The sequence below is a fragment of the Cebidichthys violaceus genome, unplaced genomic scaffold, assembly GCF_023349555.1.
Source record: "Cebidichthys violaceus isolate CVI_PGR_0920_01 unplaced genomic scaffold, fCebVio1.0.p SCAF_4, whole genome shotgun sequence".
Taxonomy (NCBI): Eukaryota; Metazoa; Chordata; class Actinopteri; order Perciformes; family Stichaeidae; genus Cebidichthys; species Cebidichthys violaceus.
In genome coordinates, this window is record NW_027176594.1 from 18852317 (window position 1) to 18879359 (window position 27043).

At 41.0% G+C, this 27043-nt stretch overlaps 2 protein-coding genes across 3 annotated transcripts in view; both read right to left on the bottom strand.

The window, feature by feature from the left end:
• Positions 1-2254: 2254 nt before the first annotated feature.
• On the bottom strand, positions 2255-11368 carry pdcd4b (programmed cell death 4b). Of its 2 annotated transcripts, none has more exons than XM_068727073.1 (12): positions 11266-11368; positions 10671-10788; positions 10046-10360; positions 7842-7936; positions 7606-7719; positions 7265-7486; positions 5572-5669; positions 4939-5053; positions 4479-4586; positions 4240-4350; positions 3085-3224; positions 2255-2993 (listed from the first exon to the last, which is right to left on the bottom strand). In XM_068727073.1, exons 2-12 carry the CDS (start codon positions 10711-10713, stop codon positions 2933-2935), a joined length of 1422 nt encoding a protein of 473 aa, XP_068583174.1. In that variant the 5' UTR covers positions 10714-10788; positions 11266-11368; the 3' UTR covers positions 2255-2932. The 2 variants fall into 2 exon arrangements, with proteins under 2 accessions (XP_068583174.1, XP_068583175.1); XM_068727074.1 differs by lacking the exon at positions 11266-11368 and adding an exon at positions 11243-11262.
• A 634-nt stretch (positions 11369-12002) lies between these two features.
• The window catches only part of rbm20 (RNA binding motif protein 20), a 43753-nt gene continuing 28712 nt past the window's right edge, over positions 12003-27043 (bottom strand). The window contains exons 4-15 of the mRNA XM_068727212.1: positions 26517-26626; positions 25375-25475; positions 19304-19450; positions 18640-18771; positions 18480-18559; positions 17910-18262; positions 17479-17828; positions 17309-17395; positions 16600-17185; positions 16224-16289; positions 14348-14469; positions 12003-13064 (exon numbers count right to left, since the gene is read on the bottom strand). Coding sequence (XP_068583313.1) covers positions 12996-13064; positions 14348-14469; positions 16224-16289; positions 16600-17185; positions 17309-17395; positions 17479-17828; positions 17910-18262; positions 18480-18559; positions 18640-18771; positions 19304-19450; positions 25375-25475; positions 26517-26626 — 2203 coding nt within the window. The 3' untranslated portion in view covers positions 12003-12995. The remainder of the gene's footprint in view (positions 13065-14347; positions 14470-16223; positions 16290-16599; positions 17186-17308; positions 17396-17478; positions 17829-17909; positions 18263-18479; positions 18560-18639; positions 18772-19303; positions 19451-25374; positions 25476-26516; positions 26627-27043) is intronic.

The following is a 27043-nucleotide window of genomic DNA, read 5'->3' on the forward strand; positions in this document are numbered from 1 at the left end:
TAACAATACAAGCAAAAGTCCTACGTTCAAAATGTTATCGAAAGACCCCTGCAGACATAAATACATACTTTGCTTGGGATGATAATATGTTTGTTATGATTTTCCCAAGAGATATCACTTCACTTACCTTGTTAACAATTCTTACATCTACCTTTCCCTCATTGAAAAATCCAGATATCTGAATATGCAAACAGTTTTAATTTGAAAAGTGGAACTCATATTTAATGATGTGATTATTCATATTTTCTACCAAAAAAAATATATTCTGTAAAGTAATTCGTAAAGGTAGCTGTAAAATACATATACGAGTAAACAGTACAACACTTTACTCTGAAATGCAGTGTAATATAATAATAAAGTAGCGTAAACTGGAGGTAAAGTGCATACATTGTACTACATGCACTTAAACAAACGTATTACTACAAAAAAGTATGCAAAACTCTTAATTTAAACAGATGAACTGTGGAAAAAAACAAACATGGTCATGATTTTGAGTTGTATTGTTCTGAGAGCCGCCTGTGGGTGACAGTAAAGCACCGTGGCTGAGAAATACAGCGAAGGAAAAAGGGATCTAGTATGAAGACGGCGCAGTAATAGTCTACATCCACAAGGTGGCAACAACGCAATATAACAGAAACTGACTGCCGTAAAACACCAACGAAGAAGAAGATAAAGCGCAGGAAAACGTCACGTGATTCTCGTTGATTTAACAACAGTTTAAATCTCTTCCTGGTGCTAAAGGTGGGATTATGTATTTAACTGTCTCTGGGACTGTCAACAATTCTGTTTTTTTTAAAATGTATTTAACGTGCTCACACACGACAACGGACATATATAGCAGTGTATTGTCAATTAACTGTATTTCACTGGTAGTTTGACAAAATAAACGTACCGTTACCTAAACTGTCTCGTTACGTGCTAAACCTAGCTGGCTTTATGTTGAGCTAACAGCTAACAGCTAGCTATTATGTTTACAAATTTTGGGGTGTCAGTCACATAGCCCTAACGCTAATGGTTATATAACGTTACTCAGCCATCAATTAACCAGGTTAACGGTAACGCTATCGTTTCATCTAACCACCTTTTTGGAAATTGTGGTCGAATGGGATAGAGACGTGAACATTTAACATTGTGACAACAGCTAAAGTTCACAAAAATACCACAGGACAGTACGGGTGTTAGGCTGGGTTTGTGTTATCCGTGTCTGAAGTGCAATGCTGTGTCAGATAAAATATGTTTAATGTAGTAAACTAATATGTTTACTGTACCTTTCAGCAATCACTCAGACGACACAATGCCAGAAGTCAAGTCAATATTCAGAGAAGTTCTGCCTAAACAAGGTTGGTACCGCAGCAGTGGTTACAAACAAAAGGCTGTTTGTGGTGCTCGATACAACATGTGAACTGTTTAGAAATGTGCAAAAGCTTGCAAAATTACTCAGTGGGTGCTGCTCTGTGCTCGCTCTTTACAGTCTCTTTTACGGCTCAACACCATAGACATTGTTGCTGTGTAAACAGTTACACAATATGGGTCAGTACTAGAGCTGGATGTAGTTCTGGTGTTAAGTGTAATGTTTTCTAATTGACAGAGCAACAGATGTGTGAAATGTCCAGATGTTGCATGCAGAGAGAGTGATTGTTAAAAACAGACCATCAGTTGAGTGTTGTTGTTGTTTATTCTTCTTATTTCTTACATCCACAGGGCAACTTTCCATGGAAGATGTACCGACCATGGTTCTGTGCAAGCCGAAGCTTCTCCCGCTCAAATCGGTCACTCTAGAGAAACTGGAGAAGATGCAGATGGAGGCTCAAGAGGCCGTCAAGCAGCAGGAACTGGCAATGAAGGAGCAGTTGCAGTAGACGCCCAGTGAACTATTCAAAACAGCAGGAATGGTCAAACTGGCAGAAAATGCCTTCGGATGGTTGGCGAAGATCCAGAGTTTTCACGCACTGATATTTCCATGGACAGTCAAGTGAAATTTGAAGAAGTGACTTGATTGTTTGGCTTCGTAGAGCAAATGAGATAGGAGGGGAGCAGTCACCTGAGCTTAACCACGCAACTCTTTTGGAAGTAAGGATTACATCTATCGCTTGCCGGACTTCCCAGTGTGGCCTGTGTACTTCTTCTCTACTCTCTTATTTGTATTGTTGCATCTGTAATTTGGCTTCCTTTTTAAGTGAGTAGAGGGCAGAGCAAAGAAGTGGTAAGATGTAGTTTGTGTTGATCGTGTGACATGCACAAAAACAGTCTTGGATTATTTAACAGTGATTTAATGAACAAACAAGGAGCAATACGTGGTACATTTTACACACATTAGTATTCCCCCAGATATAAAAATAAACGTTCTAAAACACCATTTTGTAAAGTTATCCAACTGGTATTTGTTTTTCCACTTTACTCATGTCTTGATACCTTCAATAATGACATCTTTGTGAAATTTGAAAGGGTAAAAAGAAAGAAATAAAAGCCAGCACAGCGTAAAAACAGCAGCTAGTTAGGGGGCCAGTATTGCAATAAACCAACGCGCTCCCCTTTCTTTGTTTTTTTTTTTTTTTAATACCCCTTTATAAAGCTTTTGACGCAAGCCAGTCATGTCTGTACAAACACTGCTTTCTACAAAACACGAGGAGTGGCAGTGAATAACGGTAGAATACATGAAATGACTGACACGGTGTGGCACTTTAAGGGTTAGCTTATGTCAGTGTTTGTATCGAAACACCTTGAAGAAAGTGATCCACTTCAGTTTCAAGCAAAAGTGCAGTTGTTGTTGTTTTTTTTTACCCGCCTTCAGTTTCAGAAATGTACATTCTTTTGACTGTTAGAAGGAAAAAAAAAATAAAAATGTACCCGACTTCTTATGAAAAATATACAAGTAAAAAAAAGTAGCGTCGTCCTTTACTTTTCAGGAAGTGTGGCACATAAAAAGGTCTCCTCAGTAACTTTCAACTTTGACAACACCGCCGTCTCCCTCGCTGACGAACCTCTTCCGGCCTCTGACAACAGACAGAACATAACATAAAAAACAACAACATGGAAACAAGAGTGTACGGTGTGTATCTGAGAAACCCAGTGGCGAGCACTTACCGACAGGGACAGAGATCTCTTAACTTCACATCAATGATTCCCGTACTGAAGCTCTGATCAACAACTTGCTCCAGGATGAAGTATGCCCGAGGGACATCAATGTTGATTTCAGCGATGTCCATATAAACTCTTTCATAGCCCTATGAAAGAAGAAAAAGACACCGTCTATGAAGGCTGTAGGTTTGCATAAGGACGCTTGAAGCTGACGGCTGTCAATAAGACGGCCGTCTGCGCTGGTGAGGTGACTGGAGAAGGTAGAGAAGTGTGGCGTAACCACGGAGTCCACGCTGCTGTGTGCGTCGGACAGCACATCTGTGGTCACTGCAGAGATTTCACACACGAAAAACTAAAAAATGTACTTGGTGACATTTGCACAGTAAGAGGATACCATCTAAAGCTGTTGAACCATTCTGTTATTATACCTCAGTCTCCTCTGAGCTCCGCAGTGTAATGGAGAGACGGTACGGATGAAATATTGAGTTTTTAAAATCATATTGAGGAATTTTATTTAAGATTTGAGTTGGTTTATAACTTTTACAATTGTAAGGTGCTTATAAGTGTAGTTACTAGTTACAAACTGGTGTAGTTATGGCTCACTAGAACAAATAAAACTGCTGGTTTGAATGGATCTAGTCTGCACTTCATCAGAGTTGGTGAATTTACAATTGTGTGGACAATAAGACAAACGGTGTCAAAAGTCAGTATCAGTTTAACAGGGCAAATATTACTTTATTCTCCAAATATTACAATGATTTTCTCAAAATATTTGAACTATTTCCAGACTTCCCAGAGAACACAGATATGTGGGATATGTTTTGAATGTCAAGCTTTTAAATTCCACAGGGTTATAGAATAATTAAAATTAATCTAATATAGCATTGAGGTGAATAGGTGCCACATGCACATTTAAAGAGAGGGGGGGAAGATTAAAAAAAATGCCTACAGGTGTGTTGACTCAGCAGAGATAACATTAAATGAAAAAAGTTGATCTACAGAAGAATAAATATTTGAAAGCAATACCGAATGCCTTTGTCACCATTAATGGATGCAGAATGTCTGTAATACAGCATCTGTTAAGGCTAGCAAACAAATGAGCTGATGCTTAGTGAAATAGTGATGTGCATTGCTTAATTCAAACACCAGGTGGCGCCTTACCCTTCTCATTTGGTCCAGAGTGATGACGGAGGAGGCGGAGAGCGACTTGAGTAGCTGCAGAACCATTTTCAATGTTTTCTCTCCTTTGGACTCCAACACCATCACTATCGCCTGAGGGGAGCAGAAATATTCACAAGAAGCACTTACTGCACTGCATAGTTGTTCATCTGCAGATCTTTAGTTGAGACCAACAGGTGTTTGAAGAAAATTCAAACCGAGATTTCTGTGAAGCCTTTTACCTCATAGACAAACTCGTGGTGGAAATGGGGAACTTCCAGATCTCTCAGGCACCTCTCAGCCTCCTTGCTGTCTCCAGAGAGGATGTACTCCTTCAGCAGCAGGTTCATCTGACAGTACAGAGGATAGCAAACGACAAGAATTAACCTGTGGCAATTATTCTTACAGCTAGAAATAAAAAAAGAGCACCAATCAGCTGTAACTGTAGGGAACTGTTGGACTTGAGGATGTGTTAAGGCTCTAAGCAGAACAGATTATAGTTTATGAATCAAAATGTCTTTTTAATGCTGGTGAGTTTATTTATTTATCGGATCGGGAAAGATTTAGAAGCACAACATGCTTAGATTTGACAGACAAAAGAATAAATAATTCTACTGAATTTTGGTTAGAAAAGCTGAAATGAGAAGTGGATATAGAGAAGATAGACGAGTGGTGATAAAGATCAGGTCTTCTGTAATCTACCTCTTTGATGAGCTGTGTGACGGGTCTCTGCCCCCCGCCTGGCCCCCACTGGTTGTCTATGCGCAGGCCTTCCATACTCATCTTCAGCAGCACTGTCGCCCGGTCCAGAGACACTCTGCAGGATATTAAAAAAAAAAACCACCAAAAAACAGGCTGAGTTTGTTGGTCACACTGTGTTTCATCACTGCTTTCTTCACAGTCTCCTCTCTCTGACCTGCAGGTGGTCAAACTGTGTCTCCTCTGATTTACACAAATGATGCGTTTTGTTGATCACATTGTTACACTTACTGCAAAACACTTGGGTGAGGACTTAGACTCCTCTATGTGATCTATAATACTCAGATATGACATAATAAAAAGATATGTTGCCTTTACCTTTTAATACATTTCAACTCTTGTTTACATGAGTGAATGCACACTTCAAAGAAAGGTCCAGATTCTCCTGCACTCTTAATGCTATATCTAATGATAGGACTATTATATGTACACACTATCTGTATGATATTATTGACTGAGTGCTCTTTTATCTTTAGGGATTCACTATAACCTCTGAGGTAATAATAATAATAATAATAATAATAATACAGGAAACTAAAATCACAGCAGCAGCAGAGCTCTTGGACAATAGAGTACCTTGTGTATTGACAGTCAACCCGGCCTTTGTAGGCCTCAATGTAGCTCTTGGACAATATTTGGTCGCTCACAGCTCGTGCAATGAATTGGCCCACCAACTGGAAAATGAACACAGATAGATTAAAAAAAAGTGTAAACAAACAAAATATTGAAAGATGGCACAGTTTAATATTAATGTTATTCTGCCTGTACTCCTGAATGTACTCCTAGTTCTCTTCTGTCTGTCATGTGTTTGTTGCGTTACAAATGGGCTACAACTGAATGTTGTTGTCCATCCCTGTGTTGCATAATGACAATAAATGATCCCTTTTTTTTTTTTTTTAAATCTGGGAATTAATTTGTATTTCATTTGTATTTCCTATATAGAAAATACAAATTAATTGTGTTTCTATATCGAAAATACAAGAAAAAGCCATATTTAAAATCAATAACGTAAATTGCTTCAAGGACCAGTGCCCTGTCCTCAGTTAATAGAATACAGTTTTGTTGCTTGAGAATACATGAAATCTAATTGATTTAATACATCAAACAATTGTGTGACACATTAAGTCGTAATTACAAAGTCCTTTCAGTTTGAAGAAGTGGTCCCATAAAAACACCGGCGGTTGACCGACGGAGGCCACAGAGGCTTCCGTGTATCTGTTGGTTTACAGTAGTGAGGCCATGTGATTTAGGGGATGGAAAGAGCTGGCTTTGCTCTTCTGGCCTGGACAAAGCCTGCGCTTATCACTGATCATTGTCCCTGTTCAGACAAGAGGCAGCTCTCATCTGACCCGTGGCTGTGGCTAGACTCGCAGGCACATGAGGAGAAAGAGAGGAGGGCGCAGTGTGTGTGTGAGAAACTGAAAAAGAGAAGAGTGAAAAGGGGGTAAAAAGGGAAGGAGGTGTGTGTGAGTGAGTGTGTGTGTGTGTGTGTGTGTGTGTGTGTGTGTGTGTGTGTGTGTGTGTGTGTGTGTGTGTGTGGGGGGGGGGGGGTCATACCCATTTAATACCCATTTAAACCCACAGAGAACAGCAAGAGTGGGACCGAAATGACTAGTGAGCCCCAATGAAACCGTGACAGGAGGGGTGTGTGTGTGTGTGTGTGTGTGTGTGTGTGTGTGTGTGTGTGTGTGTGTGTGTGTGTGTGTGTGACCAATAACCCTTTGAGCGTCCTTTGCTGAGCTTGCATTTTGTGAGCACAGACAGACAATGAACAGAGATCTCATGTCTGTGCAGGCTGAAAAGGAGAGTGCTCAAATACACACATTACACACACACACACACACACACACACACACACACACACACACACACACACACACAACCCACAGTGTTGTTCCCCTCTGCTCCACCACAGACTGTGTAGAAAACACGACGCCTCAAACAGAGGCGTACTTTCAGCAAAGCATTCTGACGAGTCTCGTGTTTACTGTAATGGGACTGACATCAGTTTGTTAAAATGTCCTGTAACATGGTGGAATGTTTGATTGTTGGACATGTGTCAACTAAGTCAATATCAGTTCCTTCAGTATTATAGTTTGGATTTCTCAGTTCATACTCATCCTGAATTGACAACAATTTAAAGTAATTTAACACAAACACATAAAATAAGTTGCAAAATTGAGCTTGGGGTGTATACACACACACACACACACACACACACACACACACACACACACACACGTATCTCCAGACCCTCGGGGGCACTCACCTGCGGGGCTCTGGGTGTATCCAGGACGAGGTCGGGCAGCTCTAGGAGCAGTTTGTCAAAGGAGCTTTCCATGTCGCTGCGGGACAGCACCGGCCCACACAGGTCAGCCAGCAGCCTGGAGGTGAGCTCCCGGTGGCTGGCTTTGGCCTCCAGGGCCAGTGACACAGCCAGCGAGGGAACCTCGCTCCGCAACGGTCCCAGGTTCAGTTCTGAAAGCAGCTCCTGGATGAAGAGAAGGGCGTCAACTAGCGCACGCGCTTGATGGTTCTGTTCTATGTAGAGTTCTGCTTCTGTTACGCATGAGAAGGTGTTCACTGACGGGCGGTTTCCTGCACACTTACCGCTACTTCATTTATGTCTCCATGTTCAAAGTACTCTTGCACTATGGGGGTGACTGTATTCTCAAAGTCCCTCTCATCCAGCGGAGGAACCACAGTCTCATACACACAGTTTTCCTGTCAAAACACAAAATCACATTCCAGGTCTGGTGTTTCGCATTAGATTATACAAGCGATCGCGCTGATCCAAACACTGCACGCGTCACAAAGACGTACAACATGGACACCACAGTCGGTACCTGAGCTTCGTCATAGTTGGGGTCTTTCTGATCAACCGCCTCCTGTTCATAAACTTCACCAGATCGGCCCCACACTCCTTTTCCTCCAGCCCCACCTGCAGACAAAGATCAGCGACGATGTTAAGACGTCTGACTACGTCACAATCGTCTATTTAAGAAAAGGTGATGTGGTGTAAAAGTGTCCTTTTCAGGAGATTTAGTGGCACAAATATCTGGTTAATGTGAAACACGAGTGTTATTGATTTTCTTTTATCTAATAGGTCCCAATTCATTCATAGAAAGAAAGTTAAGTTGCAGCTGTTGGGCGCGTCGGGCTCTCTGAACACGATGTCCCTGAAATAGAACTCCTGAAACACAACGTCAAAGCCTTTTCAAAAAGGGAAACAATTAGGAGCGTGATGTCATGTCGCAAAATGTTGACACACCGAAACAGAAAGGCCACGCTGATCTCTGGGCCGTTTCGAATTGGAATCGCATTGTAAAAGCAACAGCTACTGGGTCCCCCGTTTACTTCCTGTGAAGCTGACACAATTTGCATACACTGCAACAGGAAATGGTGAAACGGTTCGACAGCAGGGAAACATCTTCAGGAAATAACAGTCAAGAAAAATGAGATGAATTTTGACAAACGGTCAACCAGTCGGCCTTAAACTTAAACTTAAGCACGCAGGCAGTTACTCAGTGTTTTAGTCAGACTTCCTTATCTCACACAGCACAAGTTAGACTTCGTCAAGGTCTTGTTCCGTGGTCAAAACAAGTAATATTATAGTTATAATAGCATCGCTTAAGTCGTATGGCTCATAATCTGTATGCGTGATCTGTACTAATACCCGTTTTTCACCCAAGGACCAAATGTGCTGCGACGTAATCCCTCTATCCAGGGTGGGGACGTCTTTGTAAGTGTTACACAAACAAACATCTGCTGGGCCTGAGGTAAGCACTGACAGATTGAAGACAGTTTAAGAAGCCCCGATACCAAGCGGCTTGTGCGACGGGCTTTAAAACCTCCATTAGTCCTAACCAATATGTGGCACAGCGCATGCCGCTATATTTAGCGCAGCCCGCATATTGCGTGTGCAAAACTTCAGCATCTAAAAAACGTGCTGGACGCTCGTTTACTCAGGACACGGATTCTGCATATCCACTGTGCAATAATGTGGACGTTCGATGCAGGAGAGCTCACAGCTCAAATAACAGAGCTCCACTGGTGCGACGGTTCTGTTATGCAACCAAAAAAAAGAAGAAAAAAAAGAAAAGAAAACAGACATTGTGCCAAGAAAAGCTCTACTTGCTCCAGTTCAACCGCCCATGGGAGCAAAGTGACTGAGCAAAGTATCTGCAGCGTGCAGCAGTCTAATGGGAGACATACAAGTAAGCCTTGCATACTCACATGTCTGAATAAGGACCCATAGTGAGTGACAGCCGGACAGGATCCTGTTGACACGTGCTAAATTCTGATCTACTTATACATTTGAGATGTGTCAGCGTTCATTTTAAATGACAGCGAGGGGCAGGGAGAAGGCATTCGGTTTGATGTATAAATTGGACAAAGAAAGAAAGCCATTATGGAACATCAGCTGAATGCCTAATGTCGTTATAAGAAGGGTCACCAACAAAAAGAATATAATATATATATATATATATATATATATATATATCTAGCTACCACTGTGCCTTTCAGGGGCTCTAAAACAGATAACAGACCTCATACACAGGACAAACTAATGCTCCATACACCTTGATGAAGTCAATTTACACTCTTAAAACAACAGCCAGCTGTTTTTGTAGGCTGAAACCTTCACATCACATCCAATTCATTGAAAGAGAATCACTATCAAAGGCTTCTGGTACACTAAAAACACATATATTATTGTTTTGCCCCTCGTGGAAATGTCCAGAAAAGCTTGGCTGAGCATGCGGTAAGAAAAAGTAAAAGCGTGCGTTTGGATGGGAGTGAGCTGCTCAGAATCACCTCGCCATTTGTGTACATGCTAAGTGGCTTACGGCTGCTAGATGGAGGGCCGCCAGGTGACGACAAGTAGGTCACACACTGACGAAGGCCACTGAAACACAGAGGCTCCTCTAACCTTTAACGACCAGCAAAAAGGTTATCCATTGAACGGAGACATTTGACCTCTTTAGTGTTCCAGTGTTGCACGATAACATTATTGTTACATTATTATTATGATGTGAAATCTTCTTACCCTTCTTTGGTAGACCTCTTCCCTTGCCCAGGCGGGACTTCCTGTCCAGCAGCTTGCTCTTGGGGCTGGCGGGTGCCACCGAGGTTCCCCTGACCGCGTCCCCGTTGTCGCTGAGAGAGTCCCCCCGGCCCGAGTCCCTGGACGAGTTCTTTCTCAGCCTCCGCTTGGCCTTCGCCTTGAGACGCGCTTCGTGGATGCTGTTGCTGGACAAGGACAACCAGTTGCCATTGATCTCATTTTTGATGTTTTTGTTGGAGACCGATCCTGTATCGTCTTCCTCTTCAGATACCAAGGAGTCACTCAGGTCCTCTGCCTCTGTTGGATTTCAAGACAAAATTGGGGGAAGAGTTCCAATGTTGACTAGAGCTGCTAACATACGTTTTTCTTTGTGATCTTTATTGCAGCAGGGGCCCATGTGCAAATACAATAAACGCAGTAAAGATGTATTATGTCAGACTGGCTTAACACAGTAAAGACAACCACCACATGTAGGAGGTGTGGCAGAATGACACCAATGACATTATTCAACATCACAAAACCTGCAAGCAGTGCAAGAATGAACCACATCCGCAGAAAAAAAGCCCCAAAGCCCCACATCAGGCATTTAAACAGTTGACACACTTACCAATGGGGTTTGCGTTCAGCCAGGCTGCGCAGTCAGTTGCCATGTTTTACAAAAGAAAAGTGATTTTTGCAGCCGGAACAGTGTGCAAAAAAAAAATAATAATAACGTCAAATGATACCTGCAAAGAGGAAACAGACGTTTTAACATGCAGACAAGAGTTGATAACATGCCCAGACATGATGCTGCAGCCTCCCCTCCCCCTCCCCTCCCCCGTTCATTCAAAGTCACTCTGTTGATAAACAATGGCTAGCGTTGCGTTAGCTTCAATGCTAACTGTCAAAATGAAGAGCTGCGTCAAAAGAGCGAACTCCAGAGTATCTAAATGCGCATTTAAAACGACAACTACTCAGAACGCACTGACGCAAATATGCAGTTCGCAGTTTATTAACCGTTGTCATATATCGCTGACTCGCCGTTTATCTGTTGTTGAAGACGTCAGAGTCGTTAAAAGATAGCATTGTTATCTAACTGCTGGCTGGCTCCGCGTGCATCGATAACACCGTTAAATCCAAAACAACACCGACGTATAAAAAGTGCACGTCTGACTCTCTAGTGTCGGTTAAATAACTCACAATGAATAAGAAAAATCACTGACCGTCGGTCGCGTCCAAGATTCAAACTCTGACTCGAGTCCTGTTGTTTTTTGTGTTATCTACCCAGCAACGTCGAGTGAGTTTGCTTTTCTGATTGGCTTGAGTTGCGTCGCGTTTTTTTTTTTTTTAACAAAGAACCAATAAAAATGCAACACGGACTTTTCTTCTCGCATGTTCCGGGGTAGTTCATGTTGTTTACATGTGCTGCCCCCTATCGGTGGTGCTGCAGAGCTGCTCTTTCTATTTTGGGACGTTATCACATCGACTACGACATTCTGGCTCAATAATGATGGTGACGATGGTGATATTGATGATAATGATTGATTGTTTAAATGATAATGATTTGTTCTTCTGGCCAAAGCTCGTTAACCACCCTGATCAGTTCACTTAAAAATGATATGTTGGTGTAAACCTACTGTGTGAGTAAGCAGACTAAATGTATGACAGTGTCGTTTTTAATAAAAGTACAATCATTTTGGACAGGATCATTGATAAATGTCCAAACAAAATGGAACATCACAACAACTATTTAGTTTTAGCACCCAGATGTGTCTTTATGCCTCAACACTTGGGGGAGCTCTTTTACAACACTCCCACTCAAGTCCTACCATAAACGGGTGAATTACAGAACATGGATGGATGAACGGTGTACTGTACTCTGCGTGTGTCACGGTTGTGTTGCCATTATACACTACATGGCATGCGGAATATGTTAGACTATACACAAAGTGTACAAGTACAAGTTTGAAAATGTTTATTTACGTTTTTTGCATCAAAAATCATATGAAAAGCTCGTCAAAGAAAACAACACTATCATTGATGTCACAGGATCAGTATTCACAGTATACAAAAACAGAATTTGGCTTGATAATCCCTCTGAACAAATCACTGTAACATGAAACATTGCTTGTTTAGCTGATAAATTAAACACATGGTCCAGTTTAAGGTCTTCAATATTTAAGGCATTACATTATGTCGGCTAATGTGACTGGGATTGCTTAATGAATTCAATCCAACATGAAACTTCAAAAAATAAATATTTTTTGCATAGTTGCATCATTATCAATCCAAATGATTTCTACCTGATAGGCATAAATCATCGATGACAAGAGGACAGAAAAAAACAGCAAGAGCCTTAAAATCCCCCCCATATAAATACAAATGTAATGTTGTGTACTAAGCTATACATCTATTAAACATATACAACAAACCTGAGAATCATATTTTTAACTGAGTGAAAACATTTCTTTGGCACATATTTCAAGTCATTTTGCAACCAGTGTGTATCATTATTGGTAAAATTGATTTAAAATCTGAAAATGGACTAACATAAGCCCATATTGTAAAAATGTGTTCTTCTCAGTAATTACACATCATTGCAAATAGATTTCCATTCCAAAAAAAAAATAACAAATACATTTCATCACACACAATCCAATAAAATAAACTGTAAGAAAATTGATAAACCAAAAAAAAAAGCAATTAAATACTGTAGCCCCAGGTATTTACAAAATTGAGATATCTATAGTTGTCAGTGCCAATCAAGACATCCAAACATCCCTTCTCCCAAAACGTCAAAACCAGTGCAATTGTCCTCATAGTCTAGCGTTCATGTGTCACATTATCTATACTGTAGTAGTCCATCACCTGGCACCAACAGCACACACACACACACATACACGAATCTTTCCTCTGCTGTTCGCTGTACAAGACGTGAGAAGTCAAGCGGATGTCACTGTGCAGCTGAGGTTTCAGCAAGAACCCCCGACAGACTCTCCTCTGCCAGCTGGGACAGGTATTTCTGTGGACGAGTGGAAGAAATGAAAAATTGTTTAATCGCATATACAGTATATATATATATATATATATATATATATATATATATATATATATATATATATATAAATCCAATAAAGGTCAGGACAAGAAAGCTGCATCTTGATAAATGTCAGCATTGTGGTCAAACAACCAGCTGGCAAGTCGTCTCCACCAGCAGCATGCTGGATTGTTTTTCAAGCTAATCGCTCAAAAGCCATTTTCTTTTTCTTCTTTTTTTTTTTTGCAGCAGTTAAATACTTTGGTGAAAAGCTGCATCTGATGCTGAATCAGATGAACTGAATTGATAGTCATGTAAACAATAATTAGCTAATATCTGTGAATGTGTACATACTGTACATGACAGACAGCACAACTGTTTAACTGTTTTTTTTTTCCCTCTCGGAATGTAAATCCATCAAAAGTTTGAATCGCTGCTCCTCCGGCTCGCCTCAGCTGTGCAGCCGGGGACGAGAGAAATGCTAGATGGCTCGGTGCTGAGTGGCCAATATTAATAAGAAACCTAATACAGTTTCAAGTTTACATGTAATGCGTACGTTCGTTCATGCATTTTCTTTTGGATTAATGTGTTGAGTATTTCTTCAATTAACTGTTTATGCCATAAAATGTCAGTAAGAAAGTCTGTAGAATCCTTTGTTTGTCCAACAAATAGTAGAAAGCACAAAGACATTCAATATAAAGTCAATAAATTCTATCCAGCTAAGTTTTGGCATTAGACAGTTAATCAATTATCAAAACTAATATCTTTTTGTTTAGAAAACATCATATTTAATGTAAGATTTAAAGTAAGCTTCATCCCCAAAATAAGACATACATAAGAAGAAAGGCGAAGAAACTTAATATAACACGCATGTGCTGAATGTTTGTGAAGCAATAACTCAGCAACAGGTGGTGATCTTGTGAATCTTGCTGCCAGACCACACCGACTGTGGACCACACCAGCCGTGCCCACAGTACAGTGGAGTATGCCAGCATACAGATTTTCATTTTTCATATTACATTTGGCAGTAAAAAAGGTGTGACAGCACATGCAGACATGTTGTATATGTACTTACAGAACATACAGTGTGTCTGCACAAACATTTTTAGCCTCCTCATATAATTCAGGGCCAATGAATCCAATGTGGAATTAAAATCCAGATTATCATGTCATTCCTTCTCATCATCATCATCACCATCATCATCATCATCATCATCATCATCATCATCGTCCCCTGAAGGACCGGAGCGCCACCAATCCGCGTGTACCTGTAGGTTCCTGTAGTGCACGGTGCTGCGGCAGTGAGTGGTCTTTGCAGTCTCCTCACTGTTGTAGAACAGGCCGCAGAGTTTACAGTAGAAGCCCGTCTTCGGCACTATGAACTCCACTCCTATTAGACAGCAAACACAACTATTCAAAGTCAATCCCAGACATCAGCACCTGACAGACGAGGGTCCTCACAAAGGGTATTTACCCGGACAGCACTTGAGGCAATACAGTTGCTGCACTTTGTCTTATAGTTTTAAAAATAAAATGATTAAAAATAATAATAAAAATCAACACATAGAAACTAAAGCATGCCTCTGTCAATGTGGGCTAAAATAATAACTTATATTACCTCTCTTGGTGAACTCTTAACTACACATCTTGCTTCTGCACTACAACTACAACATACTAGGGCCAATTTGATTCAACATTATACATTTTTTGAATACAACTTTTCATTCAATTAGAATGAAAAAGGACAACATACAAAAGATTAAACCAAGAATGAAAACCTTTTGTCACTCAGATATGAAATAAATGATGTAAACTGCACACAAAAAAATCTTCTATAAAAACACCACAATTTTATTTTCTCCTTTGATGAAAGAATTAAAGAGGAAGGGACGCTCTTCTACCTAAAGATATAGTAGAGTAACGTCTATCTGAGAATTAAGTCACTCTTCCTCTGTGTGTGTTGCAATCCAAGATTCTCTAGCCCGGCCGGCCGCGCATCTGTGTGTGTCTGTCTGTGTGTGTGTGTGTGTGTGTGTGTGTGTGTGTGTGTGTGTGTGTGTGTGTGTGTGTGTGTGTATGCCCCACTGGCTAGCTCTGCACTGCTCTCACACAGTGGTTACAGCTGTAAACCCCGTCCTGACCGACAGTGTCTTCGCGGAAGCATAGCGCCCCACCCCCCTCCGGTAAGCACTGTTAGCTCTGTGAGCACTGTTAGCTCTGTCAGCACTGTTAGCTCTGTCAGCACTGTTAGCTCTGTCAGCACTGTTTGCACTGTTTGCACCGTTAGCTTCTACAGCCGCGTTGAGAACCGTATGGAGGCAATAGATATGCTCTTAATTTGGAATTTAGATATTTGTGGTAACCTTTAACATTTTATGCTGATAAGATGAATACCCTTTTACAAAAAAAAACAAAACACATCACATGTATTAGTATGTCTGTTATTTTAGTCACTGTTCAGATGAGTATCAAGGTACACTTCAACAACACATATCTGGCTGTGACAATGCTATCAATGGAAACAGTTTGCTCTGGACACGCACACACACACACACACACACACACACACACACACACACACACACACACACACATTCCCAGGGCATCACACAACAGGAATAGCCTCACTCATGTGTCTGTACTGTGGGCTATTGTTGTTACACTGCACCAGGGCTTATGTAAGTCTCCATGCAGCAGGCCCAACATTGGCCATGTGCTTGGCCATGTCATTCTAGCCCTAATGATAATATAAATACTCATCTCTCAGGGGTGCATTTCACAACCTGCTCACGGAAATAGGTCAGCAAGTGGCCAAGCAATTCCAGTCAATTAGAGTGCTAATGCAACAGGTTGTCAGTGCACTTATTAATGGTGTACATGACAAGACTATATCTTTAAAACTAAAACCACGAGCTCAAGACTCTATGAACTTATCATTCAATATAGACCAGTTCAAAGACCGTTGGACTGGGTATTAATTCAGCCAGAGAAAGCGGACACAGTTTTATCATTATTTCAACCGCTGAATATTTTTTTACATAACCAGAAATTTGCTGTCAGAATAAAAAAAAATAATGAGGATCTCAATTTCAGTGTATTTTCAAACATTCTGGTTCAGAGTTGATAATAAAACTGTATGCTTACCCAAAGGGATGCTGTGTTCACTGACAGCTTTGTCTTGCTCGCGAGATGGCGAGAGAGCCTCGATCTCTGTAAAAGGTTATGTAAGTTTTAAGAAAGGCAGGATGCACAATAAAATACAAATTGTGCTTTTTTTTTAGCCATGATAGGAGAGAAATCACAATACTTCAACCACTAACTCACCACGACGTATTTACTTTTACTCAACAATATATATTTTTTTGACACTGGTTTTAGGACATTACATGACAGAGTTGCAGGGAATATCTGAAACTATTTCCTTAGGGAAGAAACAAAATACATTTGAAACAATCATTGCTGCAGGAAATGCTGTAATGTGATACTCTTGACTTTCTTTGACTTCTCTTTTGAAAATTACCTTTTTGATGAATGTCATCCTTTTGTTGAACCCCATTATTGATTGTTTCCGTGACCTGTTCTACTTCCAGGGTTTTGCTGTCCTCTGAAACACAAATGTGACTTTCCATTGGCTCCTCTGATGGCCCACTTTTGGTTACTTTATCCTCTATACATGTGTCCTCCAGCGCAGCCTTGAACTCCTCACTGGGGAAGTCAATAAGGTTGGGGATTGGTAGCTCAGGCGTCACTGGACTGAGTGTCTGGTCTTCAGGACCGGCTACAGTTAAAACACTCCTTGGTTTCTCATTTACAGATGTTTCTGCCGGGTCTCCAGCATCCTCACAGAACTTTGTCTCCTGCACCTCAGATGAGGAGGAAGAGGAGGAGGAGGAGTAGGAGGAGCTAGGTGGTAGTATATGCTCCTCCACTGCTTCTTCCTCTGCAGACTCCTTGGGGCAGGATACATACTCTTCCAGCTCGGGAAGGTCTGGCTCAATTATGGAATCATCTTCTCCTCCCACTTCATCTACAGTGACCAGTTCCTCCATGTTCTTAGGATACCAACACTCTTCATCAGTGTCATCTCCACTTTCGCGCTCCTTCACCTTAGAAAATGCATTGAGAAAAGAGCCATTAATACTCTACTCTGCAGTAGTAGTAACCTGGAGCTTTAAAGAGGATGTTTACAGGAGTTTGAATGCGTAATTAAGATCTTAATGCTTACTTACACTTTCTCTTTCTTTGCTACGTTCAGTAGACGCTTTTGGCATATTGGTTTGCTGAGGTGAAACCGATTTTTCTTTTGACTTGCGATCCTGGAAAAAGAAATGCCTTAACAGCTGGAAGGATGTGCCACGCAAAGTATACAACAACAAATGATATTACAAAAGTTACTCACAGTATTATCAGTAGTGTTTTCTTTCTCATGTTTTTCCGCCGTGATGCATCTCCTGCTTGTCTTCTTGCTCCTGTCTTTGCCTGGTGAACCCTGCCTCTTGTCTTCTAGTGTTCTGCGAAGGCGCTCCTCAGTTATCTCACACTCAGAATGCTTCGATCTGCTGTGGTAGTCGCCACCATCCCTCCTCTTTGGCTTGGTATCATGCCTGTATGGAGGTCTGGGCGGCTTGTCTGACTTGTACATTTGTTCCTTTGTGTAGAACTCGCCCTCCATATTCCTGTAAGAGCTGAAGGACATGCCTTGAGGGCTGCCTCGTGGGTGCCAGTCTCTGTTGCCCCTTATCCCTTCACCTCCACTTCCTCCTCCTCCTCCTCCTCCTCCTCCTCCTCCACCTCCTCCTCCTCCACCTCCACCTCCTCCTCCACCTCCACCTCCACCTCCACCCTCTCGCTCATCTGCAGATCTCGAGCTGATATGATCCAAGGGTTTCTGATAAGCCCTCCGACGGTCAGCTGCCCGTCCATTTGGCCGATCGTCATCCACACTGCCCCCATTCCTCCATGGGTCATCCCTCTCCCTTTCGTCCTCACCCCTTCTTAAGTGTGAGGACCTATCCCAAGAGCCCCGGCGGGGGCCCAGGCCATTGCTGTTTCTTTCCGGACCCCTGCATGGTGCTCCCTGGGGGCTGGGGGCTGAGCTGCATGATGTAAAACTGGGGCTGTGGGAATGCGGACTCAGTGAGCGGCTGATTGGGCTGCGGGAGCGTGCTCTCTCTGGCATGTAGCTGGAGGGAGATGATGGTCAGATAACATGGAGAAATGCTCTAAAACGGCACTTTGTGTTGTAATTTTGGAGATCAGAAATATCACACAGGCTTAAATAATCATCTACAAACTGTTTACCTTAATGGATTTCCATTTTGCTCCATTGGTGACTCAAAGAACTTGGCTACAGACAAAAAAAAAAGGAGCCTGATGAAGTAGAATGAAAAGTTGTCTTACTGTTCAAGTTCTTGCATCTCGTCCATTCCCCGCTGAGAGGTGATGTCCTGGATGATGGACTGAAGATCTTTACCTGGTTTCTATACAGACAGTAAATTCCAGTTAAGTAATGAGCCAACGCAGCCTTAAACCTGCTGTTTACTTTGTTGTTCAGCCTTACCTTGAGTTGCAGCTCCTTGTACCTCTTAGACATTCGTATTAGAAGTTTCTGATTGTCAATCACAGCTGGAGTGAGCTGGTAGTATTGAACCATGGCCTGAGCGGCTTCAATATACGCCATTTCCAGAAATGCCTGACGGGAGAACAGAAAATGAATACAAACAATAATCCCCCTCTGACAGTTATATGGTTTCTCTTGCATCTGCACAATAATGCTTCACATGTCACATGTTAGACTGGATTGAAGATAATCTTTGAAAATCATCATCTCAAGGTATCACATTTCATGACCATAACAAACCACCGTAACAGATGCTTTAGTCCCTGAAACCAATACCACAATTTTAGTACAAATGCTTTACATGTGATAGGCGTGATATTAATGGTGTAGTTCAGTCCTGATAACTGAAACCTGAGTAGTTGTACTGGTACTGTACTGGTAGTTAAACAGCCAGTATGTTATGAAAAAGTACGTGATATTACATAACAGAGGCAGCAGAAAAAAAAGCTGTTGATTAAAAAAAAATGTTAACAGACAATTTGATTTCCATTTTAACAAAATACTTGCAGGTTCAACACTTGTCTTGGAACCCGAAATCTGTGCAAACAGAAATATTTATAGATATATATGAATAAAAAATAACCAAACAATAATAGTCTTGTACCTGATGAGTAGAGCGCATGAGAATGTAATTGGTGACTTTGCCAAAGGGTAGTCCCAGGTTGATGACATCATTCTCTGTGCAGCTGCCCTCAGGGAGGTTGCAGATGTGGACGACTCGCCCAACTGTGGCCTTTCTGGGTGGAAATGGCTGCAAATAATAAAAACAATTACATCCATGAATATTGTTTGAAGTAAAAGACAGACCAGTATGATAAAATCCAGTATATCAATATATATCAACATCCTGCTTACAATAACATTAACACCATGAAAAGTATATACTGGGCCAGTCGTCTGGTTTGGTTCAGTTGTTAACTTTATTGTGCAAACCTGCCGACACCTATATGAGGACAGGAATCTAGCTGCAACGTTGTACGCTAACTGCTCCAACCACAGCGCCTCCTTTTCTATTTCTTCATGGGTAATTATAAAACATAAAACATGTAGCTATGACAGTTACGGAGCTTTTAAACTTGTCATTTTTTTCACTTTTCACACAGCTAGGCTTGCAGTTTCCCCCCCGGATTCTCAACTGGATACACAGAAATAAAACAGAGATTAAATCAATATTGACCCTCTCATCTAACTGTGGGCTTGATGGCAAAAAATTAAAAACTTCCAGAAGCGTCAGTGTGCTCTTTTAACAATCTGTGTAGCACATCCGAGACAAAAATACTGTAGGAAACTAGTCTGTCTAACATCATTGTAACACTATCACACAGGATGTCATGTCAGTTTCCCTCCTTAATACAACCCACCTCATTCCATCTATTAATAGTTCCTTGGCAGTAGTGCAGCAGTGATAATGAAAGTTTACTTGTTTGGATTTAGAGACTTGTCAGCTGACTGGCTCGAGACATTTCACACAAATCTCTCTGGGCTGCCAACTACAGTGACTTGCATTGCTTTTTTAACTTAAAGGAAAGTGGGTAAATGAGCGTTAAATTATATATTTTTTTCATGAAGAGACACAGAAGGCCGCATAGAGACAGTACAGAGATGGTGAAACTAATTTAATCTGCTTTGGTTTTAGATATTGCGTTATCATTGCTTCTGACAATCCATTGCTTTATTATTATTATTATTATTATTATTATTATTATTATTATTATTATTATTATTATCGTATTTACCTTTATAGATTTGTTTTTGAGGCAGATAATGTTATCAGTGTTTAGTCTTCCCTTCCTTCTCTTTTCAGATTGGTCTTTACCTGAATCTTTCCCTCTATGGACTCACAACCACCACATTTGTCAAACCTCCATCTCTGTCCAAAACAGAATTTAGAGAACAGCCATGCTGAGACGGTATCACAGATAATCTAAAGAACTAGCTTTACACATAGTGGAGGATTATTACATTACAGTCATTTAGAAAAGCTTTTATCCAAAGCGACTTATAATTCAGTATCTATCTATACACCGTAGGCACAGGAGCAATTTGTGTCTTGCTCAAGGACACATTGACATGCGACTAGCGGAGCCAGGGATCGAACTGCCCGATCTTCTGATTGAAAGACGGCCCTGCTCTCCACTTAGCCACGGTCACCCAAGCATGTGAAGAAGAAGACCATCGCATTATATGCATCCTTTTAGTAGTTGTTTCACCTTTCCCATTAGTTCCCCAGAACAATTTACTTGCTACATTTATAACTTTCAAAAATGCAAAGGCCAGCACCACTGACTGATTTAATCTGTCTATCTTTATTCGTCAGTCTGTAGTCGTTGGACATACCGTTTGACACCTCATGTTCCCCTAACATCATTGCAGAAAGTGGTTGTAAATTCAGAGCGTCATGTCTTGGAGTCTTATTTCTGCAACCATTGTGCTGCCACTGCAAGTTTCCCAGTGCCCCTTCTCCTCCTCCTCCCCCTTCTCCTCCTCCTCCTCCTCCTCCTTCTCCTCCTCCTCCTCCTCCTCCTCCTCCTCCTCCTGCTTTGCTGGCTGATAGACCTGACAGACAGTTACATGTGCGGGACAGACTGGGGACATATTACCACCTCGGAGCAGCAGCTAGAGTCTCTGTTTTTACAGGGAATTTGTTCAGGGAAAACACCAACACTAACATACACTTCACACTGGGTCTAACAGCGTGACGTGTAGAATGTATAAGGAGGAGGAGGAGGAAACTTTTACAACCTCAAAGTCACTTTACTATGCATGTTCAAACATAATCAGAACCAAGTATATCAGTATTGATAACATGCATGAAGCACTGATCACAAATAATCCATAAATTAAATGTGATTGTTTCTAAAACAAATTAATAAACTGACTTTCTTTTAAAAGGGTACTTTTTGCTTACTCAACTCTTTTACAATGCGGATTCTATACATTTTAGGCAGTTATTTCTATCCACAAATTGTGGAAAAGCCATATAACTATCCATACAACCCCCGATCAAATGATGATCTGTATGAGCCAGATCAGTGAATTTCGATGCCACAACAAAATGCCAGCAGTTGATAATAATTCTATCAACACCTCCGTGCTATCGCCAGGACACACAAAGGTCAGAGCAGGTCGGGTTCATTAAACAGATCCAGGAATAGGCTGTTTATGTCCTTGCGATATTAGAGAGAACAAGAGTCTTGCTCACTGCACTCGCTAATGTCTGACCTGTAAAATGTTGTCTGTGTCTGGAAGCTCAGACAGTTTGACCACAGGCATTGATGTCACAGTCAAGGTTGGCTCATGCTTCGAACGGTAGCTGTTTCTGTTAACCACAAACCAGAGGCACAGACCTTCATGCCATGTCAATGTCACTCACAGGGAGGCAGCACACCGCCAGGTTATCCTTACATGGTCTATTACGGCGCTTTACATATATGGAACAACAAAAACAAAACTTTTGTGGAAAAAAAAAAAATCAAATTTTTCCGTCGAAGCGACAACTTAGCTAAACAGTGTCATGGTTTTATGCTTTAAATCACACACACAAAACAGGTTATGCTCTCACAATCACAACAGTTTGATTCTAAGAATTAAGACCAATTAACCTGGTCAGCTCGAAAAAAAAGGCTTTGATTGAAGTGGAAATTAATTATGAAAGAAAAATACCATGTGTAATTAATGATTCTCTATAACGTTTGCTTCACCACATCTTAATTTTGCTTTTATTTCAATTAAGCCAAAAGACAATCGGAAAAAAATACATAATTTCTTGTCTTAAATGCACTTTTCCATAAATCTACCAATCAGTGGTAATGTCTTTACCTGCCAGAGTGTGTTCAGCCATATGTTCTGTGGCTGAATACACTCAACACTATGACCTGCTGAACTAGGGCCAAATGGCGTAAAGGACAACAACCATTTCACACCGAGCGCTTTCCTGTTTTCACTGACAGCGTGCTGACTATCATTAGCTGGAATCTCTCCGCGGTACATGTCTGTTTATTTGTACAAAGCAGGAACCATGTTGGAGGATCCGGGGAGATAGTCAGTCTGGTTTCACAGTTTCTCCCCACGTTCCTTCACACGCCCACCCCTCAGATCGCTTTACCCTTCTCTCACCAGTCTGAAATGTTACACCACTGCCTTTGGGGTGTGACCAGGGGGGTGTGACCAGGGGGCCTTAAGGTCTGTGCTCTTCACAGCGGTTAGCTGTAATCCTGTGTTTATCTCTGTATGAGTTGCCTTATCACATAAAGCTACTGTGTTACTTCAAGCTGGGATGCGGGAAAAGTGCGGTCCAAACTGCTTTGTATGCGCAAGCATGTCAAATATATGCTTGTATGCATGTGCTGATGCACGTGTGTGAGCTTCTCCGTACAAGTTGTGCTCATTTTTGTCTTTCATATCCAAACATACATAAATAAAACTAATAAATTCACAAATTATCATTGCATGCGGTGGTGCGTGTGGATTTGTGTGAGTGCTCTCTGTTCAACACGGGGCTTAAAAACCAGTAAAACCCCACCTGTTCTGCTTTGACAGGTGTGTGTTTATAGCAACCAACATTAGCTCATGTAGCACCGCCTATAAATATTTTCCCACTGCCACAATAAAACTCTTTGACAATAACCGACCAATGAAGCGTATGACTTTCATGTTACCGAGTTAAGGCTCCCGTTAAATTGGCCTCCCTGGCACTGAAGAAAAAAAACCAGACGGCGGATACGAAACAGCAGAGTCACGCGAGTTTGTTGAAACGGAAGAAGTGGTTTTACAGTGGAAGGAATGTAGGTTAAACAACATGGCCTCACTCAGAATCTGCATCAGCCCCCGTCAACCATACAAGTCCGTGTTCTTATATTCATATAATTATATATATACACAACCTTAGAATGAGCTATTTATATTGACTGAAGGAGAGGGTCCTCTTCACTGAGCCGACTGTCATGTTTCTACAGTAGCCTTGAGCGGACAAACTCTAGATGGGGCCTTTCCCTTTTTTTTCGTGTTTTTACATTGGCTGGTGAAACCTTTTTTTTTGTTATATTATATTGAATCTTAATCAATATCACATATTAGTCATGCAAATAAAAAAAACTGCATCCTACGTGTGAATAGTGTGTGTACTGTATAATGTGGCTTAATCAAAGAGCTCTTGGGACAGGGCCTGAACATGTTCTGTTTCAAGAAGTGCAACTAAATACACGATGGACAGTGTGTACAGTATGTATCTGTGTGCAGGTATGTGTATAACATAATGCCCGCTGACTGTTGAAAGCTGTGTGCTGGGCACTAGTCCACAGGTTTGCCGGGGCACATTTTCACCTCGCTCATCATCTGCTGGACTGTGCTTTGCAGGACACCTGCATTTGTGATGGACGCCTATCAACAGCTGCTGTTTTTCAACCCCAGTCAGGAGCCAACACTTTTGGACAGGCTAACCGACTGTGGGGCAGCAAGCGGCGACAGATCTTTTCCTATCAATTCTCAAATTGAATTGTAGCCAAAGGCAAAGTGATGAGAGCTTTTCTTCATTATTGGTACCCTGACACATTCCTACAATCTACTATATTTGCACCCTCCACAAGTTGACAGACTGTGTGGCTTAGCGCTAAAATAAATATAATATGAGTAAAAATGAGTAGTCTTACAATTGTTGAATAACTTCTGTCTATACAAGATGGATAAAACATTTTGGACTAATACCCATTTTAATTTGTTTTCTTTTTATCACGTCACTGCAGCTGCTCATCAGCAGCCCATTAACATCCTGCATCAGCACCCAGAAGAGGTACATTCAGTCAAAGTGAAGTGACCTGTGCAGAACGTATGTGGACAGCTGCTTTAGTTAACATGAAACAGTTTTACAGTTTTAAAAAAGCAAACAATTCAAGACGCTGCTGAGTTGTGTCCGGTCATAACAAAGTTTTACAGAAGGACTCACTTACAAATGGGAAACATGTGTCACCCTGCCTAAAATAGAGCTAATGAATCCGTTAATGTAAGTAACAATAAAAGAATCCCAAAGTAAGAATAATATTTGAATACAAATTCTATAACAACTTCCTCGGAACACAAGTTTTTTGTCATATAAACCCATTTTACTGCTTAAAATGTATCCAGGGGCTGAATAATAACTAAGAGGTAAAATACAGATATTAGAAAAGTCTCAACACTTTCTTTTATATCCAACATTTTAATGACACGGAGTGAAAAAGAGCCCAGACAAAGCCTGCTGTTGGGCCCCGGCAGCTGTCATCAAGAGGTTCTGGGTCTATTAATTTAGCAAACACCTTCTGGCTCCATTCATTACACACTTTGCACACTTTTTCCTGCTGCTGAGCAACACATTATTTTAAGAAACACAGAAGAAATGCACTATATAGGAGATATGCAGCGTAATTAGAGACAAAAAAATATAATAACATATCATCTAACTCTGCACCAAAGAACACTGATGAAAGCTGGCCATTGTCCTCTGAGTCTATTATTGCAGCAGTCATTATAAGAGTTAAATTATGATTTATTAATCACCATCAATCAATTTCCATGAAACAAGATATGAACACGGTGTTCGGGTTCAAGGATGACAGCTGGTCCCTTTCACTGGCATTCTTCAAAGCCGGTCACAACATTTGATTTATATGTCAAGGGCAAAAAAACATACATTTGTCTGACCTTTGACTCTGGCTGGTGTGAGACGAATCCTGTATCTGATGCGGGATAAGTCTTCATGGCTGCAACTGGCAAGTATGATGCATTGGCTCCTGTAGCTACATCTGTGGAAACAATTTGAAATTTGGATTTAATGATGTCTGCATACAGTCGACCAAGTGTGGGATACAGTTATTTGTTGACATGCATTGTTATAAATATTACTTATAGTGAATAATTCAAATCATCATTAGTTATTTTATTATTTTACTTTGTACAATCATGGAATTTTAAATGCATCAGTGCTAAAACTGACATCTGGGAAGGTTCTCAGTTATACTCTATGTTTGAAATTCCTTCTATAATATAAACACAAATGTTACATTAAGGCTTATTTTTAAATTTTAAAGACTTTATTTTTTTAAACTTACAACTAGTTGAATGTGCTGTACTTAAAATGATATGGCTTGATTTCTCATCATTGGCCCATGGCGCTGACTTACTACAACAGTTGTGTCCTGGTTAGCTCAAAACAGGACACAAATTGTCCTTCTTATTCACAGCTATTGTTCCCCAACCTTTCTGAACACTGAACTAAAAGAAGAATCAACTAAAGGTAACATATGTTCCAGTAAACAACGGTTCTCTGAGTGAAGAGACAATCTCTCCAACTTAAAGCTGCTCAAAGGTTTTAGGTGCAAAGGCTCATTCAAGCTGCCTGCGGCCAACCACAGGTGGTTTGCCTTCAAGGAATTATACATGAGTGATAAGTGATATAGAAAGGGATATATATACGTAGATATAGGGTGGACAGATACTGTCCATATGGTAGAAAACTGGTGCTCAATTTGTTTCTGTGTCGAAAAGCACTGGACAAGTGACATCAGCTTTATGGAGCTTGATATGTGCAACAACAACTGCATATTGACATTTGGCTTAGTGTTGTGGTCCACCATATTTTGGATGTTCATTCAACATACATCAATGTACTAAAATACACTGTGTCAAGTTATAAAAACATGATGCCTCATGCCCTCACGTAATCCTAAAAATACCGCATGACCTCCATCTATCACGCTGTTTCACATATTCCAGGAATCAGATAAACTTCACTCTAACATTGCTAACAAACAGAGGCAGTTGCGCTGACATACGGGTTACCTTACCTTGACTTGCAGCAGAGTAGACCATGGAGTTCGTCCCTCCGGGGTTCAGACCTCCATCAGAAGACCTACCGACAGCGTAGTGAACAGCTCCAGCCGATACCACCGCCGAGCTGCAACAATCAGAGAAGGCTGATTTTAGCTGCCTCTCCCCTGCATTGCTCGCTCATATCTAGTGACAGAGCTCATATTCATAGAAACATCAAGACAGCCGTATATAGAGCAACGAAACGCAAAATAAAAACACTCGAGAGATATTGCTCTGAACTGATCAGTATCATAAAACATACTGTAACTCAGCTGGTAAGCGAAAGGGGAAATTACCCAACCATGGTCAAGGTTAATTATAAAAGAAACATGTTTTTAGCTATTATTGTTTGAAAGTGAACTAAAAAGAAAATGTCCCGCGTGAGGCCACTAGCTTTGTGAACATCTCAAATTGTCAGTCAATAGTAAAACAACATGGTAGAGGACATTTTGCAATCACGACCTACTTTCAACTCTGTTCAATACATTTTTGAGTAGCAAAT